Here is a 15648-nt window from a genome sequence, read left to right on the forward strand (position 1 = left end):
AAAAGTCAAATAATCACTGTTTTATGTTGGGACAGTACACTTCATATTTCAACCAAAAAAAAAAAAAAGCAGTTTAACTCAAAGGTGCAACAATGAAAACACAGGGAATGATGGCATCTTTCAGATACCTTCTAAGTGAAATAAATATGTGTACAAGTTTTGTTCCCTCCCCCTGTGCAGCCCACAGCCTCTCCCGTGGTCCTGACTTTCCGATGGCCTTGGGTGCAGTGAACAGATACGATGCCCTCGAGGTCTAGCAGGTAGGGATCCAAGGGGACGGAACACCAGCCCTGTCAGACTCTGGAAAGGGTTCTGCAAATGCTAATGGCATCCAATCCAAGCTGTGCTTCTGTGCTAATCTCCAGCTGGTATTTGGAAAACACTCCAACAAGTGAAAAGAAAAAACGAAAAATCTGAAACAGGACTTTGGGGCCATCAAGGAGCACATGGCGTCCATGGTGACCTTGTGGGGCTGGGACCGCTCTCTCTGCCGAGGCGTGTTTGGACTTGAGGAGGGGGAGTGTGACTGTGTAGTTGCGTGCTGCCGAGTCAGCTGTGGAGCCCTTAGGTGACACCGTGAGTCTCAGGAGTGTCCCATTACCTGGTGACACAGGCTCAGCCGCAGAGCGAGGAATTTACAGATGGTTCAGACTTCGTGAAAAAGACTCACCAGAGTGTGAAAACCTCAAAATCCGAATGCGAAAATATTCAGGGGAATGAATTTTGTAGACAGCTACGTACAAAGTTTCTAGAACATCTATAAAAGCAGTCATAGGAATTTATATTGCATTACGTTAGTTTATATAAAATGAATAAATAGTATTTATAGGTGTTGTGTGTCTTATTTACATACGTGTGTGCTCTGGTTTACCTTAAATAAAAATGCCACAAGGGGGGAAAAATCATCCTTTTAAGCTGTAGACCTGGAAGTCTCCAGAAGGAAACTTCTAGGGTGTTCAAAACTACCTTAGCAGGAAGGTTCTGGTGACATGGAGACCCTCCTGTTCACTTGCCACAGAGAAGAAATGTGGCCTCTTTCTCTCACAGACAGTGGCTACCAGCTCAGCCAGTGCCAAAACTCAGTTATTGCTGGGAATTCGACAGGGATGCGGGTGGAGGGGACCATGGGGATGAAGAAGCAGTCACTTCCGTTACGTGGACGATGGAGATCTCATCTATCTCTGAGGTAGGACAATGTTCCAGAGACAAGGAGCATCAGCAGACTCGGGCACATGGCTAGGCCCCAGAGCAGCACACAGGGCACACGGTTCTCCTGAGCTGCCGAGTGCCTGCTCTTAAGCAGGGCCGCAGCACCGCACGCGGCTGGGCCGAGGCAGGGCTGGAGGGGCTCCTGGCCTCTCAGTGCTCTTCGGTTTGGCTTCCAAAGCTTCCTGTGGGGTTCGTGAGACTGAGTTCCCTTTGAGAAGTTGTTTGCTGCGGTTTCCTATGTACCAGACAAAGCTTGTACTTCTCTCCTGGGCGAGTACCATCGGGAGTCAGAAAACTAAGGAGACCTCGTCAGCTGCAGGACAGTGCACGGGGGCGGCTGAGAGGTGAGATTCGCTTGGGCTAAGGACTCTTGGGTGCTTTGAACTGACTGGGATGTACAGTCTCTCGGCGTCGACATGTATGGACAGAGAAGCTACTGATCACACTCAAGACCACAACCCTATGTGCTTTCTGCAAAGTGGACAGAGCTGATATTGGTCAAGGTGGTACATGAGGTTTGCGTGCAAGGGCATCTGGACAGGTCTGGTACACTACCTAACCAGGTGAGGTGGAGAGACGGCTGGGCCCTCTCCTATAGCCCGGGACCTGCCTTGTGGCCGTCCTGGAGCTTGGCTCTTTTGACACTGGCACTGGAGTAGCCCTCATCACTGCCCAGGCTCTGCATGCTGCCCCGCTCGTCCGAGTCACTCACGCTGCTGCTCCAGCCCAGGTCCCCATTGAGGTAGTCTGTGCTCTCCACGTCCACATCCACATCCACATCCACGTCCACGTCCACGTCCACGTCCAGCTCTTCTGCAGGATGAGACACAGCCCTCAGCATATCTCAGAGTTTCCTCATCCCTCCTTGGGCACTGCTACCTAACTCTTGTAGAGGCGAGGCTACACCAGTCCTGTGCTCAGACCCCCGAAGGCCTAAGCCTGTCTATTTATGGCTTCCACTGTATTTTTATTTGCTGTGTATGCGCACAGGTGGAGGTCAGAGAGAAACATTCAGGAGCTGGTTTTCTCTTCCACCATTACTCCCAGGTTCCAACCTGGGCTTAGTTGCAGGTCCCTTTACCCCCTGAGCCATCTCAACAGCCCCTATGAGCCCTATCGTATCTGCTCTGGGGTTGGCTCTGTTGCCTGAAGCCCCTCTGGTAGTTGAGACTCACCCCTGTCAGAGTCGGAGCGCTCTGAAGACACCACAGAGCCCACGCTGTCCATCCGAGTCCTCTCAGCACCCAGCTTCTCCAGCCGCCGCTTCAGGTGCCGCTGCTCCCGCTGAAGCTGGTCTATTTGGTGGACAGCTTTCCTGTCACAATCTTCAAGTTTCTGCAAGTCAAAGGGGTGGTTGTTGGAGTCAATGGGTGTTCTATACAAAGAGCCTGTACCTGCCCCGACAGCAGGAAAGTGTGCTATGTACTCCTGGGAGGCCGGTGTCGTGTCCCTTGTCAAGCATCTCTCCTAGAGCAGAGGTTGGCTGGCCAGTTACCTTGGGCTCTGTCTAATGTCAGCAGCCATGAGCTGTGGGGCTGGCATCATGGAGATGCAGGGAGAATGTGACAGTTTGAATCTCCCACCTTAGACCTGCTAAGTTAAATACAACAGATCCCTGACCTGGTCTTCATATTCGCACCAACCATGTGACCGCCTCTCAGAACTGGAAAACCACATGGTACATGAGCTACAAAGCACTTCTGTTTAAAAGAGGTTTACCCCAGTACAGTCCTGATTAGAAAGCGAATTCTCAAAAAAAAAAAAAAAAAAAAGAAAGCGAATTCTCATGCCACGAAAACCCCAATTAACTTCTGCTGTTAGCAGGAGATCAGAGCCATTTTAAAGTCCTGACTTGGAACTGTCCAGAAGCATCTGGAAGTGCAATTCTACAGATAACTTATTACAAATCTGCCCCCAGTTCCTCATATTCGGCAGATAATTAATAAGGGTGTTTAATTGTAGCTGTTTTGCTTCCAACTGAGGCTCTCCCAGGGCTGTCTGTATGCAGGCTGCTAACCGTTAGTAAACTGGTATTTGTCTCACCAAGCTATAGCTGAATGGTGGTGCTGGCTCTGACTCGGTGGTGCACAGAGAGACAGAACAAAGAGACATCCAGAGGTGCTTGGGACACATGTACTCACGAAGACCTGGTTCCCACATGGAGCTACAGTAGGATCCTGGAAACGCCCAGCCACCAACCACACAGGACACTGATAGATGTAGACCCTGTCAGTCAGTACGTCAGGGATCCCATGAAAGGAAAGGGCAGCAGAACCTTCTGGCACTGGGAGCCTGTGCAGAGATCTGCAGCCTGAGGAAAGGCTAGCCATAAAGAAGTGGGAGCAAGGTACCACAGACAGAAGGGCAGGTATGATGGCCCTGTCTCTAGAACACAAGACAGGAATGGAGAGGGCTGCAGTGGGTAGCATACCCTGCCATACAGCTGCAAGGGCAGGAGAGACCTGGTGACAGTTTGTCCCAAGTCCCCAAAGCATTTAAATAACTCAACGAGATGGGTTTGCTTCCCAGGGTACAGCAGACGAGAGAGAGTGTGTGTGTGTGTGTGTGTGTGTGTGTGTGTGTGTGTGTGTGTGCGTGTGGGGCAGGTCAGGCTGTAAAATGCTTAGGTCCTGGTGGTGGGGATACCAGTGGCTAGAGGCACCAGGGCCTGAATTTCTGACTGGACCCTTTAACTGGGTTTTGGGAGGCAGGTGGGAGGAGCCCAGAGACCATCCTGGAGCTACACTATCACCTGCCCCTTATGCAGCTGAGACACCCTTGCCAGGCCAGAAAGGGTGGGGCAGCAGGTCAAGGCACTTACCTTTATGTGCAATTTGGCTTTTGTCAGCAAACTCAGGGTGGTGTGTCGGCTTGACTCGGGGCCCAGCGGTACCAGCCCCTTCAGCTTCTCTAGGCACAGGCGGAGGTGAGCACGCCTGCGAAAACAGGACCATAGCAGCACTTGAGACTCTCACCACAGGTTCTGAAGTGTATGACTGCCCGGCGCTGCCAAGGATGGAGCCAGTGTGGGAGGTTCGGCACCTGTGCTGGAAGCCAGTAAGAAGCAGAACTCGGGGCTTCTAGGTTGATTCCGTTTGTAATTCTGGGGACATAGGTATAAATAAAATCTGCTCTGTTAGGTACTTTTTAAAGTGAGGTTCTCCTAAATCAGAAGATGACTTTCCCTGAGGAAAGTCCTCAACTTGCATTTCTCTTTCTAAGTCATTGAATTTATATCATTGCTATGCACAGAATTTACAAGTTTGGAATTGTTCACTGAGGATACACACACACACACACACACACACACACACACACACACGCTGTGTGCTTCTGTGGACATGAGTCTTCAGGAAGAGAAGGCAGGCAGCAGGGAGCATTTGTAGTGAAAAATTCTTGGTTTTAAGTTTGGGTTTTTTGACTGTACAAAATCTCCTTTATTCTCACAAATATATTCTTTCACATATGGGACAAGTTTATCACAGGCAATGCTAATAAATGTGGCTGGGAGGACCACTCTTGGATCTTAAGTGTGCTGGACAGAGGTTAATGAGGGCCACAGCATGACCAGAAGCATAGGAATCCCCACAACTTTGGACGTTCACACTTCACTAAAACCTAGGTTTGGTTTTCGCTCCAGGATGGAAGAGATCCCAGGGCAACTCTGAGAGCTCCTGTGTAGATCGACCACCTCCTTAAAGCCTTCCTGAGCCACAGGGAATCCTCTTTTCTGGGCTTCCTTCCCTACAGGACTCGGTGTCGGGTCTCTCAACCCTTCACTCAAGCTGTGTGGGGAGCAGGGCTGCAGCCACCTCTTTCACTGTGCATGGACGACTGCGTCAGCTGTTCCAGTGGACTTTAAGCTTCCTGAAGACAGAGTCCATCTCCTCACATCTACACAGAGTTTTTCAGCCTTGGACAACGCCCATTCCCACACACGGCCAGCTAGATTGAGCGCCTCCGAGGGGAAACAGGGCAGGGCCTCCTGGGGCAGCACTGGGAAATGTGGCTTGGATCTCATTCAGCGCTGAGGGCCTCTGAGCTCAGTGAGCACATCATCCTGAGCTGGCAAATGGAAAGACCTGGATGCTGGCTGCGAAGTCCTGCCCCGCGGAAGAGCCCGCAACAAAGACTCAGTAGCATTGGGGTCAGGAGGAGCAAAGCTATATGCATCAAAATACCACAAGAGCAGAAGCAAGAAACAATCCACACACATGAACATGTGAAACTGGCCAACTCACATACTAGAAAATTAATACTAAAGAGATGTGAGGGCTGGGGCCAGCTCAGTGGCTCAGAGCACTGCTGCTCTTCCAGAGAACCTGGATTTGGTTCTCAGCACCCATGTTGGGCAACTTACAACCAGAAGAATCCGATGACTCCGATCTCCACAGGCAAATGCACTTACATGCACACACCCACACATAGGCACTTAATATTTTAAAAAAAAAAATCTAAAAAGGAAAAATATGAAAAAAATACAACTAGTAACTTGACTGACTTGCACTGGTTAACCTCTCTAAAGTCTGCAGACTTTTTACATTATATAGAGATATTTATTGGTCTGCTCATTATTGGAAAAGACTACAGGGGACAAGTCTGTCACACTGTCCTCCTGTGATGTGGTCATACCTGTCACTGTCCCCCTGGTCCATCTTACTGCCACATTAGACTGTCTTCTGTTATCAAGAGTGGCCTTTAGCTCCTGTTCCAGTAGGAGAAAGTGGTGCCAAGCGCTGGCTCCTGCTGCCCTTTCAGCCTGTGTCTAGCAGTGCCACACTGCCTTGAACCTAGGTAATACACTTGAACCCTGCAGGCCCCTCTTCCAGAGGAGTGCTGTCACTGGCACATCTAAGGCTTGGGTCTACAGCAGCTGCTGCAGAAGTCATGCTTCCACGTGCACTGCAGCCATGGTGTCCGAGGTCATGAGTGGTCTGGAACTGGTAGTCCACACATATCAACCCCACTCCTCTCCGTCAGCAAACCCCCAGCTCTTTTTTTTTTTAAATTACTTTTACCACTCAATTGCCAAACAGTTCAACATTAGCGTAGTGGGGCAGGGTGGAGGTTGTTAGGCCACTTACTTCCCATGTGACTTTGAACAGCTTCCTAGGTCCATGGCCTCAGTTTCCTTATCTGCAGAAGGTGAGACAGAGCCTACCCTAGCTAGCCTCTGTGGTACAGGAGCAGAGGGTCTGATACATTGTATCTTTACACAAGGGTAGCAGATAGGAACAACACTGCTTCAGTCTCTTCTCAAGCCACAGCAAGCTCACGGTCCTCACCAGGCAGGGGTGGCCGATAAAACACTCAGAGAGAATGGACATCTGTCCTTGAAACATCTAGTAAACAAGCTAAGCCTTCTGTGGAAATACAGATATCGCCTATGTGGAAGGAAACTATGAACAAAGCATTTTTAAGCTAGTGAGGGTAATGAAGTCCCTCTGAGGTCATGTGTCTCATGTGGCAGCAGGATCCAGGTCAGGAGGGAGGCATGTGCCTCACTTTCCCGGCTACAGGCGCTTTGGCATTCTGAAGCCACCCCCCACCCCCAAGGCAAAGGTGGACTCAGACCCCGATGCACAGTCACACACACGTGCAGAGCTTACAACGCCTCCCTCCCACAGCAAGAGAAACGGTTCCAGAGTTAGGAGTGAAATTAAAACAACTTGGGAAGAAAACTATCAAATACTGCTGAAGGACAGGAAAATCTGAGTGAATGGAAAAAATCTGCACATTCCTGGCGATGACCCCTCAAAGCAAGAATGCCAGCAGTCTTCAAATTTAATACAAGTCCACAAAAACGAAATCCCAACAGTTTTCTTTAATGTTGGAAAACTCGCCTGAACCTCATCTAGAAGAATACGTGTGTGAGACGGCCAGCATTTTGGAAAAAGAGGAGTGCGCTTGCACAGATACTGAACCGTTAGAAGCTGTGGTGATTAAAGACAGCACTGGCATCGCAGCACACACATCAAGAGCAGAACAGATGCTCAGACAAGAGCTGAGTTTAGCACACAAAAGACAGCGTTGCAGATCCTGGGATGAGTATGTAGGACCTGGCCTGGGAGTGGGGAGGTCACCATCAAAGCAAACCCAACAGATTAAAGGTCTAAAAGTAAGACATGTTCACATGCTGTGGTGGAGTTAGTTTTGCTCAACTTTCCTCAGGTGTGAAGGATGAGAAACCAAATTGCCAAGTGGAAGAGAAACGAGCCTAGGGCAAGCGGTTCCTCGCACGTTGGTGATCCGGGAACAACCGCAGTGTGAAGACCAACTCTGCAGGCAGGAGCTCCAGACTCCAGTGCCAACCCTGAGCTTCTAGACTTAGAAGATGCCAAGCTCCTGCGTGCTTGTTGATACCTTTCTCTTTTGGGGGTCTAACTTTTAAATATGAACCGTACAACATTTGGAGCACTTGCTGGTCAAGGGACAGACATCTGAGCAAGGCGTGGACACCATTTGCAAATGCTTGACTCTTCCACCCTTTATCCTGATACGAGTTTCTCAGGGACTGCAGAGCTTCTTTCCTCCTGGGTATGGGGCGATGCTGGAAAAGAGCGAGTCCCTACCCAGTGCTCCTGAATGGGTTCCCTTTGCCCTCTTCCTCACACACAGGCCCCAGAGAGCTCCCTGCATGCAGCCTCTGATAAGCTGCTTTCCTCTCTGCCTGGTCACATATACTCACACTGAACTTTCAACTTGCCTAGTTCACTACTAAAAATAAAAGACACCAAGTCTTCTACTTCTCAAGCACTGGCCCTGAGGCCATACTGTGCCTGTCCAGGAGAGCCTGGCCTTCCTTCAGTAAAGCATGATGAGCTCTATCTTGCTTAGCACTGGCTTTTTTCCATTAGAAGGTGCCTGTGATTTCTATCCAAAAAGGAGAGGGTGGGCCTTCAGTATTTTCTCTCCTACCATGGTGTGTGCACAGGCTTACTTAAATAGTACAGACCCCTTCAGGATCACTAGGCATACACAAGCTGTACAGTGTGAGGTCAGAAGAACCAAGTCTTACCAAGAAATCAAAGCCTCCTTGAGAGTGAGTAAAGGTCTCAACTGGTTTTATGTTGAGAACAAAGCCTGTGAATTAAACAGAAGACTGGAAGTCATGCTTTAGGGGAAGGTATTACTTTTCTCCTTTTCTTCTACAGTGATGTCGTGATCAGATGCGGTAGTGTATCACTGATTCTACTGACGCCCTGGAGGAGCCCTCAGCACCAGGTGGACAAATCTTACAGAGACTGAGGCGGCAAACATACCCAGTGGCACAGAAACAATCATGCCTCATCTCCATGCAGAAGACATGGATTGTTAACTAAAATAAAAAATATGTAGTTGTGCCCCCTTAGTGTTTCCTTTCCAGGGTCTGATTTTAATATAAAATATATCCTAATAAGTACCTGCTAGGTTTATCCCACACTGTAACTACTAATTCTGCAATGAAGTCAGAGGTGCCCTCAGGGCCCCAGGCAGGGGGGCTGGAAGTTGGATAAGCAAACAACATGGGTCTCTTCCCATGGCCTCCAAAGGCAGATGGCACTCACTCCATAGGTTAAGTGTGGAAGATGGTTCTAGTGGCCCTGGACTTGAGCATACTGCCAGCAAAGCCAAAGCCAATGCCTGTGGTAGATGGATGGCTTCTCTGAATGTGGTAAAGAGTATACAGAAGTAGTGAGAATGGCCCAGTGTATACCACTCCCAGGTCCAGTGCCACTATACCCAGGTCCAATGCACACTACACCCAGGCCCTGTGCACACTACACCCAGGCCCTGTGCACACCACACCCAGGCCCTGTGCACACCACACCCAGGTCCAATGCACACTACACCCAGGCCCTGTGCACACCACACCCAGGCCCGGTGCACACTACACCCAGGCCCTGTGCACACCACACCCAGGCCCTGTGCACACCACACCCAGGTCCAATGCACACCACACCCAGGCCCTGTGCACACCACACCCAGGCCCGGTGCACACTACACCCAGGCCCTGTGCACACTACACCCAGGTCCAATGCACACTACACCCAGGCCCTGTGCACACCACACCCAGGTCCAATGCACACTACACCCAGGCCCTGTGCACACTACACCCAGGCCCGGTGCACACCACACCCAGGCCCGGTGCACACCACACCCAGGCTCAGTGTACACCACGCTCTGGTCCTATACACTCCATGCCTGACCCTTTTGATAGAAAGACTCTGGCCATTTGAAAAGTCAGAAACCCAGGAAAACAGTTCTAGGAACATTCTCTAGGGAAACTACTAGAAAGGTTTCTCATGCCAGGCCAGGCACTACTGAAATCCTTTTGGACAAATGAAAATATAGCACAGACCAAGGCTGGAAATTCCACAGAGCACACAAAAATCTTTAGTCACAAGGTTAGAAGATACTGACTCTGGCAAATCCCACACCTGTACCATCCCAGAAAACATGGATGTCTGCTACTGAAGAAGCTAGAGCACTGACTCCCGACCTGTTCACCATGGCTATGGGTCAGCATCTCCATGACCACAGAGCTTCTTGAAATGCTCTCACCCCAAAGTAGTTCCCAGACAAGTGAGAGCAGAACCAACACATGGCATGCAACAAGAGATGGAAAGGATTCCTGTGTTCCAAAGATCATCAAGCCGTTAACGACAGGAACCAACAGCATCCAAAACTGCACAAGCCCTGCACACTTTTTGCAAGAAATGTGTAAGCCTTATGGAGGACTGCTGCAAATTTGCTTAGAGACAGAAAAGAGGTCTAAGTAAACTAAGAAACACACCAAGTCCTGGATGGCAAGACCTATAGCTTAGCATATTAGCATACGTCCTGTGACTCACTCTGCAGACCAGGCCGGCTTCAAACTCAGATATCTGCTTGTCTTTGCCTTGTAAATGCTGGCTTAGTATATACTCTTAAAGGTAATTTTACTGGAATTACACAGTTACAACTTTTGAAATCTTAAGAATTTGGGAGATGAGGAATTAGAGGACTGATTGACAGGTAACCAAAGTCCCGATACACAGAGGCTGAAGTAGGAAGACACACAAGTTCAAGGCCAGTCTGGGCTATATAGCGAATCTTAGGACAACTTGGGCTACAGGAAGCTCTGTATCAAAAAAGGAAAAGAAAAATTGTGTTAAAAAAAAACCGTGGGGGTTTGGGGATTTAGCTCAGTGGTAGAGCGCTTGCCTAGCATGTGCAAGGCCCTGAGTTCGGTTCCTAGCTCTGAAAAAAAGAAAAAAGAAAAAAAAAACAAAAAAAACAACAACAACAAAAAAAAACAAAACAAAAAAAACGTGGCCATGGGGACTGGAGAGAAGGCTCAGTGGTGGAGACTGGCTGCTCCTCTAAGAGGACCCAGTTCAGTTCCAGCATTTATGTGGTACCTCAGCACAACTGTCTCACTCCAGTTCCAAGGGATCTAACACACACAGGGCAACAGCCATCGGTGAGCACACTGGTTTCCTGAAGGTAAATTGATGACCTGAACAGTCACATGGCAGATGTGCTGCTTATGCCTGTCCTCGAACCTGTGGAGCTGTAGATGCTCAACAAACACTGCCTCCGCTCTACACATCTTGCTTTCTTCTTGTAGACACCAGGTATTTAACTGTTGTGTCCCAACCTGGGGTTAAGGCTCGTTCTAAATGTCTAAGGTGCCACCAAAACCCAAGCACATTCACCTCTGCAATACCAAAGTGGGGAAAACCCACTTTAGAATTTCTTTTTGGGTTGCTTTTATTTTGAGAGCCCTCACAATCTTTTTATATGTGGCTATGTGGAGTGGGGAATGTTTAACTCAAGTCGGGTGATTGCTGGGTTAGAGCCCAGCGTGGCATAAACTGGGTGTGGCAGTGCACTCCTGTAATCTCAGCGCCCCAGCAGGAGGAGCAAAATTCAAGGTCATCCTGGGCCATACAGGAAGTGTGAAGCCAGCCTGGGATGTATGTAACTCTGTCTCAAAATAAGGAAAGAAAAGGCTCAAATGTACTAGGGGCCAGCAGGGTGGTTTTTCTTCTAAAGAGTCAGCTACCAAAGCCAAGTAGCTATAAGAGTTGAACCCCAACTCAAGAATTTCTTAAATCATTTGTTAAATGTTAACAAGGGAGCCGGAACCCCCCCCCCCAAAAAAAAAATGGTATCCTCTTCCCCTGGACTGAAGTAAGCAAGGTTTGGCTAAATTAAGCGATGGAGGCCTTACTTCCTTCCCTTTCAGACCACATACTCTTAAATGAGGCAAAGACTTGTTAGGACTCTGCAAGACCCAATTCCGAAAAGAACAGGAAGCAAGAAAGTAGAAACGACTCCCCACCTCAAGTAAGACAAAGGGCAGATGGGAGCAGTCTGTGGTCTATGCCGCCAGGGATGACTTCAAGTCACCTTCTGGGACTCTGTCTCCATGGCCCTCGTGGACCACAGCAGCAGCCCTTTATGGACTAACAAGGTGTTTTCTGAGTCTTTCTTGTTAGATTTGTCACTTCTGTGGCATGGGTCTGGCTGGTTTCATATCCAAGTGTAAATCTGTCTAGTATCCAACACAGGGCTCAGGTCTTGGACCATAGCAAGCAAAAACTAATTGTGCGAGCGCACACCACACACACACACACACACACACACACACACACACACACACACACACACACACACACACTGTAGCACTCTCACAGAGGGAAAAGGAATAAAGTAGTCAAGAGTGGGGAGTCTTTGCTGGAAGGATGCAGTCTGTTTTTCCTTTGCAGAGCTGGGATGGATCCCAAGGCTGTGCACGCCAGGCAAGCACTCCAGCATGAAGCCCTGGCCTAAAGGGCTGGGACTGAATAATGCAAACAGAGGCCTACCTAAAGGCCTGGAAGAACTTGAGGCAGACACAAGGAGACTATGGATGAAGAAGGGAGCCCACAGCCATCATCTTTTATCCAAAGAGCATTCTGAGTTCCTAGTTACTGGTGTGAACCCTGAAAGCATAAAGGTTGCTCTGACTTAGAACAGCCACAGCCACGAAGCAATGAGCAGGTGAGAAGGCCCACACAATGTCACACTCACACCGAGTTCCGCAAGGCAACAGAGCTGTCGGTTTGATTTTCTTCCCAGTTCCTGCCTGCCTGGTAAAGGTCTGGCCTGTCTTTTCTTGGCTGAAACTCAAAACACAACTCCGACTGGATCTTCAGGGTCGGGGTCCTTTAGGAGGGTTTGAGGGAAGCAAGACCACTGTCCCAGTGGGTGGCCCGCACCTCAAGTGGATGGACGCTCAGGGGACAGAATGAAGCGGTTCCATGGTCTCCCCCCATGTGAGAGTCACTGGGGAGCTTCTGAAGAATTCTAGTGCACAGAGCCTGTCCCACATTTGGCCCATACATATACAGCCACCCAATTGGACTAGATGGATGAAGCAAAGAAGTGCAGACCGACAGGAGCCGGATGTAGATCGCTCCTGAGAGACACAGCCAGAATACAGCAAATACAGAGGCGAATGCCAGCAGCAAACCACTGAACTGAGAATAGGTCCCCTATTGAAGGAATCAGAGAAAGAACTGGAAGAGCTTGAAGGGGCTCGAGACCCCAAAAGTACAACAATGCCAAGCAACCAGAGCTTCCAGGGACTAAGCCACTACCTAAAGACTATACATGGACTGACCCTGGACTCTGACCCCATAGGTAGCAATGAATATCCTAGTAAGAGCACCAGTGGAAGGGGAAGCCCTGGGTCCTGCTAAGACTGAACCCCCAGTGAACTAGTCTATGGGGGGAGGGCGGCAATGGTGGGAGGGTTGGGAGGGGAACACCCATAAGGAAGGGGAGGGGGGAGGGGGATGTTTGCCCGGAAACCGGGAAAGGGAATAACACTCGAAATGTATATAAGAAATACTCAAGTTAATAAAAAAAAAAAAATACATTTCCAATAAAAAAAAAAAAAAAAAAAAAAAAAGAATTCTAGTGCAGAGCCTTAGCCAAGCTATTAGGTCTGAGTCGCCACAAGGGCTGGGATACTCTTTGTTTTAAAGCTCCTCAAAGAATTATAGCATCGTAGAGACCTGAGTTGTTTGCTTTTTGGTTTCTTTTTCCTTTAAAGAAGTCTTTACTGCCTGGCTGTAGTTGCATATGCCTTTAATACCTCTGGAGTATCTGCAGAAGCAGGCAGATCTATGTAAGTTCAAGGTCAGCCTGGTCTACAGAACAAGTTCCAGGGCAGCCAGGACTACACAGAGAAACCCTGTTTCAAAAAACCAAAAACCAAAAAAAAAAAAAAAATCTTTACTAGAGCTGAGGACTTAGCTTTGAACCCTTCACGGAGAAGGAGAAGGGTAGCTATGACTGGAGTGCAGGAACATGGCACAGTGCTGCCCATAAGGAGGCAGAGTGGGACACACAGGACTCTGCTGCATTTGATTTACCTTTGTACATTTAAATTTTTCCCACTAGCATTTTATTTTACAGACTCAGTAGAAATAAACATCAGCTCTTTGCCCCAGAAAACACACGGATATCTGTATAATACATCTAAGATATTTAAAGAAATAATTAAAAGTTTTGCCAGTGAGTCTAGAGTGCAACAGAGCTGAGCACTACTTGGCACTGTCACTGAAGAACAGGCAGCTTGATCTGGAAACTAAAGGCTTACGTCATGAGCAGCAGCAGTTCAGGAGAGTCAGCTGTGCTGCGGCAAGGTGAGGCACAGGTGGCAGGCCCCTCCAGCCACAGACAGCACCCTACTTTCCATATGCACAGCTGCCTGAACAGACTCCCATCCACAGGGTAACTGCAGGTGCATATCCATGTGCACACACACTGCACATACTCACATACACGTAACTAAGGCAGGGCTGCAGAGAGAGCCCAAATGTGCACACCTCACTGTCTGCAGGAGTCCTCCGAAGGTATTCTCTAGGAGTGGATTGGGGAGGGGAAGCAAGTGCTTCATCTGCCCAGTGATGGTGCATGGGCACTACCGGTTAGCCCGTCTGAGTGAGCTCCTAACTCAGGGGTCTCTCCATTGAGAACAGGGGTGGGTTTGGGAGGATTGAAAATGTGACGAGAAATATGGGTGAAACTCTCAGAGCACCTCCTCCAAGTTCCCCCCAGACTCCCAGAGCACCTCCTCCAGGGTCCCCCTGCTCACCTGTTCTTCTCCATCTCATTGTGAGTTGATCTGAAAGAGATGTAAGAAAATAAGATTGGTTTTGTCTTTCAAAAAAAATCAATTATTCTTGTTTTACACCATGATTTCTAGCTGGGCTCTCACCTTTAATCCTAGCACTCGGAGACAGAGGCAGGTGGAGTTTTGTGAGTTCAAGGCCAGACTGGTCTATATAGTGGGTTCCAGGAGACGTAGACTTCCATGTGAGCGTGTGTGTGTGTGTGTGTGTGTGTGTGTGTGTGTGTGTGTGTGTGTGTGTGTGTACACGGGCATGCATGAGCATGCAGATGTTTTCTACCTTACTTTCTGAGACAGAGACTTTTCAGTGAACCTCAAGCTCTGTTTGGTTAGACTTGTGATCAGAGAGACTTGTGTTTCTATAGCCTCTGTGCTGAGGTCAGAGATGTGAGCTCACACGTCTGAGTTTTATATAAATGTTGGAGACTTACGATTGTACTGTTAGCACATTTCCTACAGAGCTATCTCCCTGAACTCCATTTTAACTTTTTTTCTACAAAGTTGGTAGGAGAAGGTAGATAAGCAGGGGTGGGATTAGGGGATGGGGGATAGGGATTCCCTGGGAGTCAGATAATTTAAGTGTCTAAAATACAGCTCAAGGGCTGGCGAGATGGCTCAGTGATTAAGAGCATTTGGTGTTCATTCAGAGAACCAGGGTTCTATTCCTATTACCTACATAGCAGCTCACAACTGTCTGTAACTCCAGTTCTCAGGAGATCTGACCCTCTCTTCTGAGCTCTGTGGGCACCAGCTATAGACAAGATGCACATGACATACATGCATGCAAAACACTCATACTTGTTAAAAGATAAAATAAACAAAAAATATAGTTCAAGGAACTCCAGTGACTTATTAAGAGGCATGCAGCCTTCCTTTGTAAAGAGGAAGAGGGTCACTTACAACACACACTTGTACAGTGTGATGTACACTGCAGTTGCATAACCTCATGAAGCTTTCTTTAGGTTATCTGTAAAGGCATGGGGGTGGCAACATACCCCCATCCTACCTCCTAGGGGCAGCATATACTAACACATGATGTCTGATTACAACCCCCTATTTAAGTGGTAAAATAAATCCCTCCCAATTCAATTCCCTGAAATAAATGCCTCAGGCACAACCTCCAGAAAGATGCTGCTGCCTCGCAGCAGTGAAGTAAAGCAGGGGTTTGCAAATTCAACACAAAGGCAGCAGTCTGTAAAAGCAGGAGTTGAGATGAAAAAAGTCCAGCTTTGTCCTCTCTGGTACTGTAGATGAAATAAGTGTACTATCTTGTCCTTGGTTAACCCCTC

General features: G+C 48.5%; 1 protein-coding gene across 2 annotated transcripts in view; it reads right to left on the reverse strand.

The window, feature by feature from the left end:
• Mxd1 (max dimerization protein 1) overlaps positions 1 to 15648 on the reverse strand; it is a 24242-nt gene continuing 8594 nt past the window's right edge. Inside the window, exons 3-6 of one of the 2 annotated variants that reach the window (NM_001100749.1) lie at positions 14324 to 14353; positions 4031 to 4145; positions 2385 to 2544; positions 1 to 2022 (exon numbers count right to left, since the gene is read on the reverse strand). In NM_001100749.1, the coding sequence (NP_001094219.1) occupies positions 1802 to 2022; positions 2385 to 2544; positions 4031 to 4145; positions 14324 to 14353 (526 nt within the window). In that variant the 3' untranslated portion in view covers positions 1 to 1801. Of the gene's footprint in view, positions 2023 to 2384; positions 2545 to 4030; positions 4146 to 4251; positions 4313 to 14323; positions 14354 to 15648 lie in introns of those variants that run through there. The other variant, XM_063286285.1, reaches the window with a different exon arrangement.

The sequence above is a fragment of the Rattus norvegicus genome, chromosome 4 (assembly GCF_036323735.1).
Source record: "Rattus norvegicus strain BN/NHsdMcwi chromosome 4, GRCr8, whole genome shotgun sequence".
Classification (NCBI taxonomy): domain Eukaryota; kingdom Metazoa; phylum Chordata; class Mammalia; order Rodentia; family Muridae; genus Rattus; species Rattus norvegicus.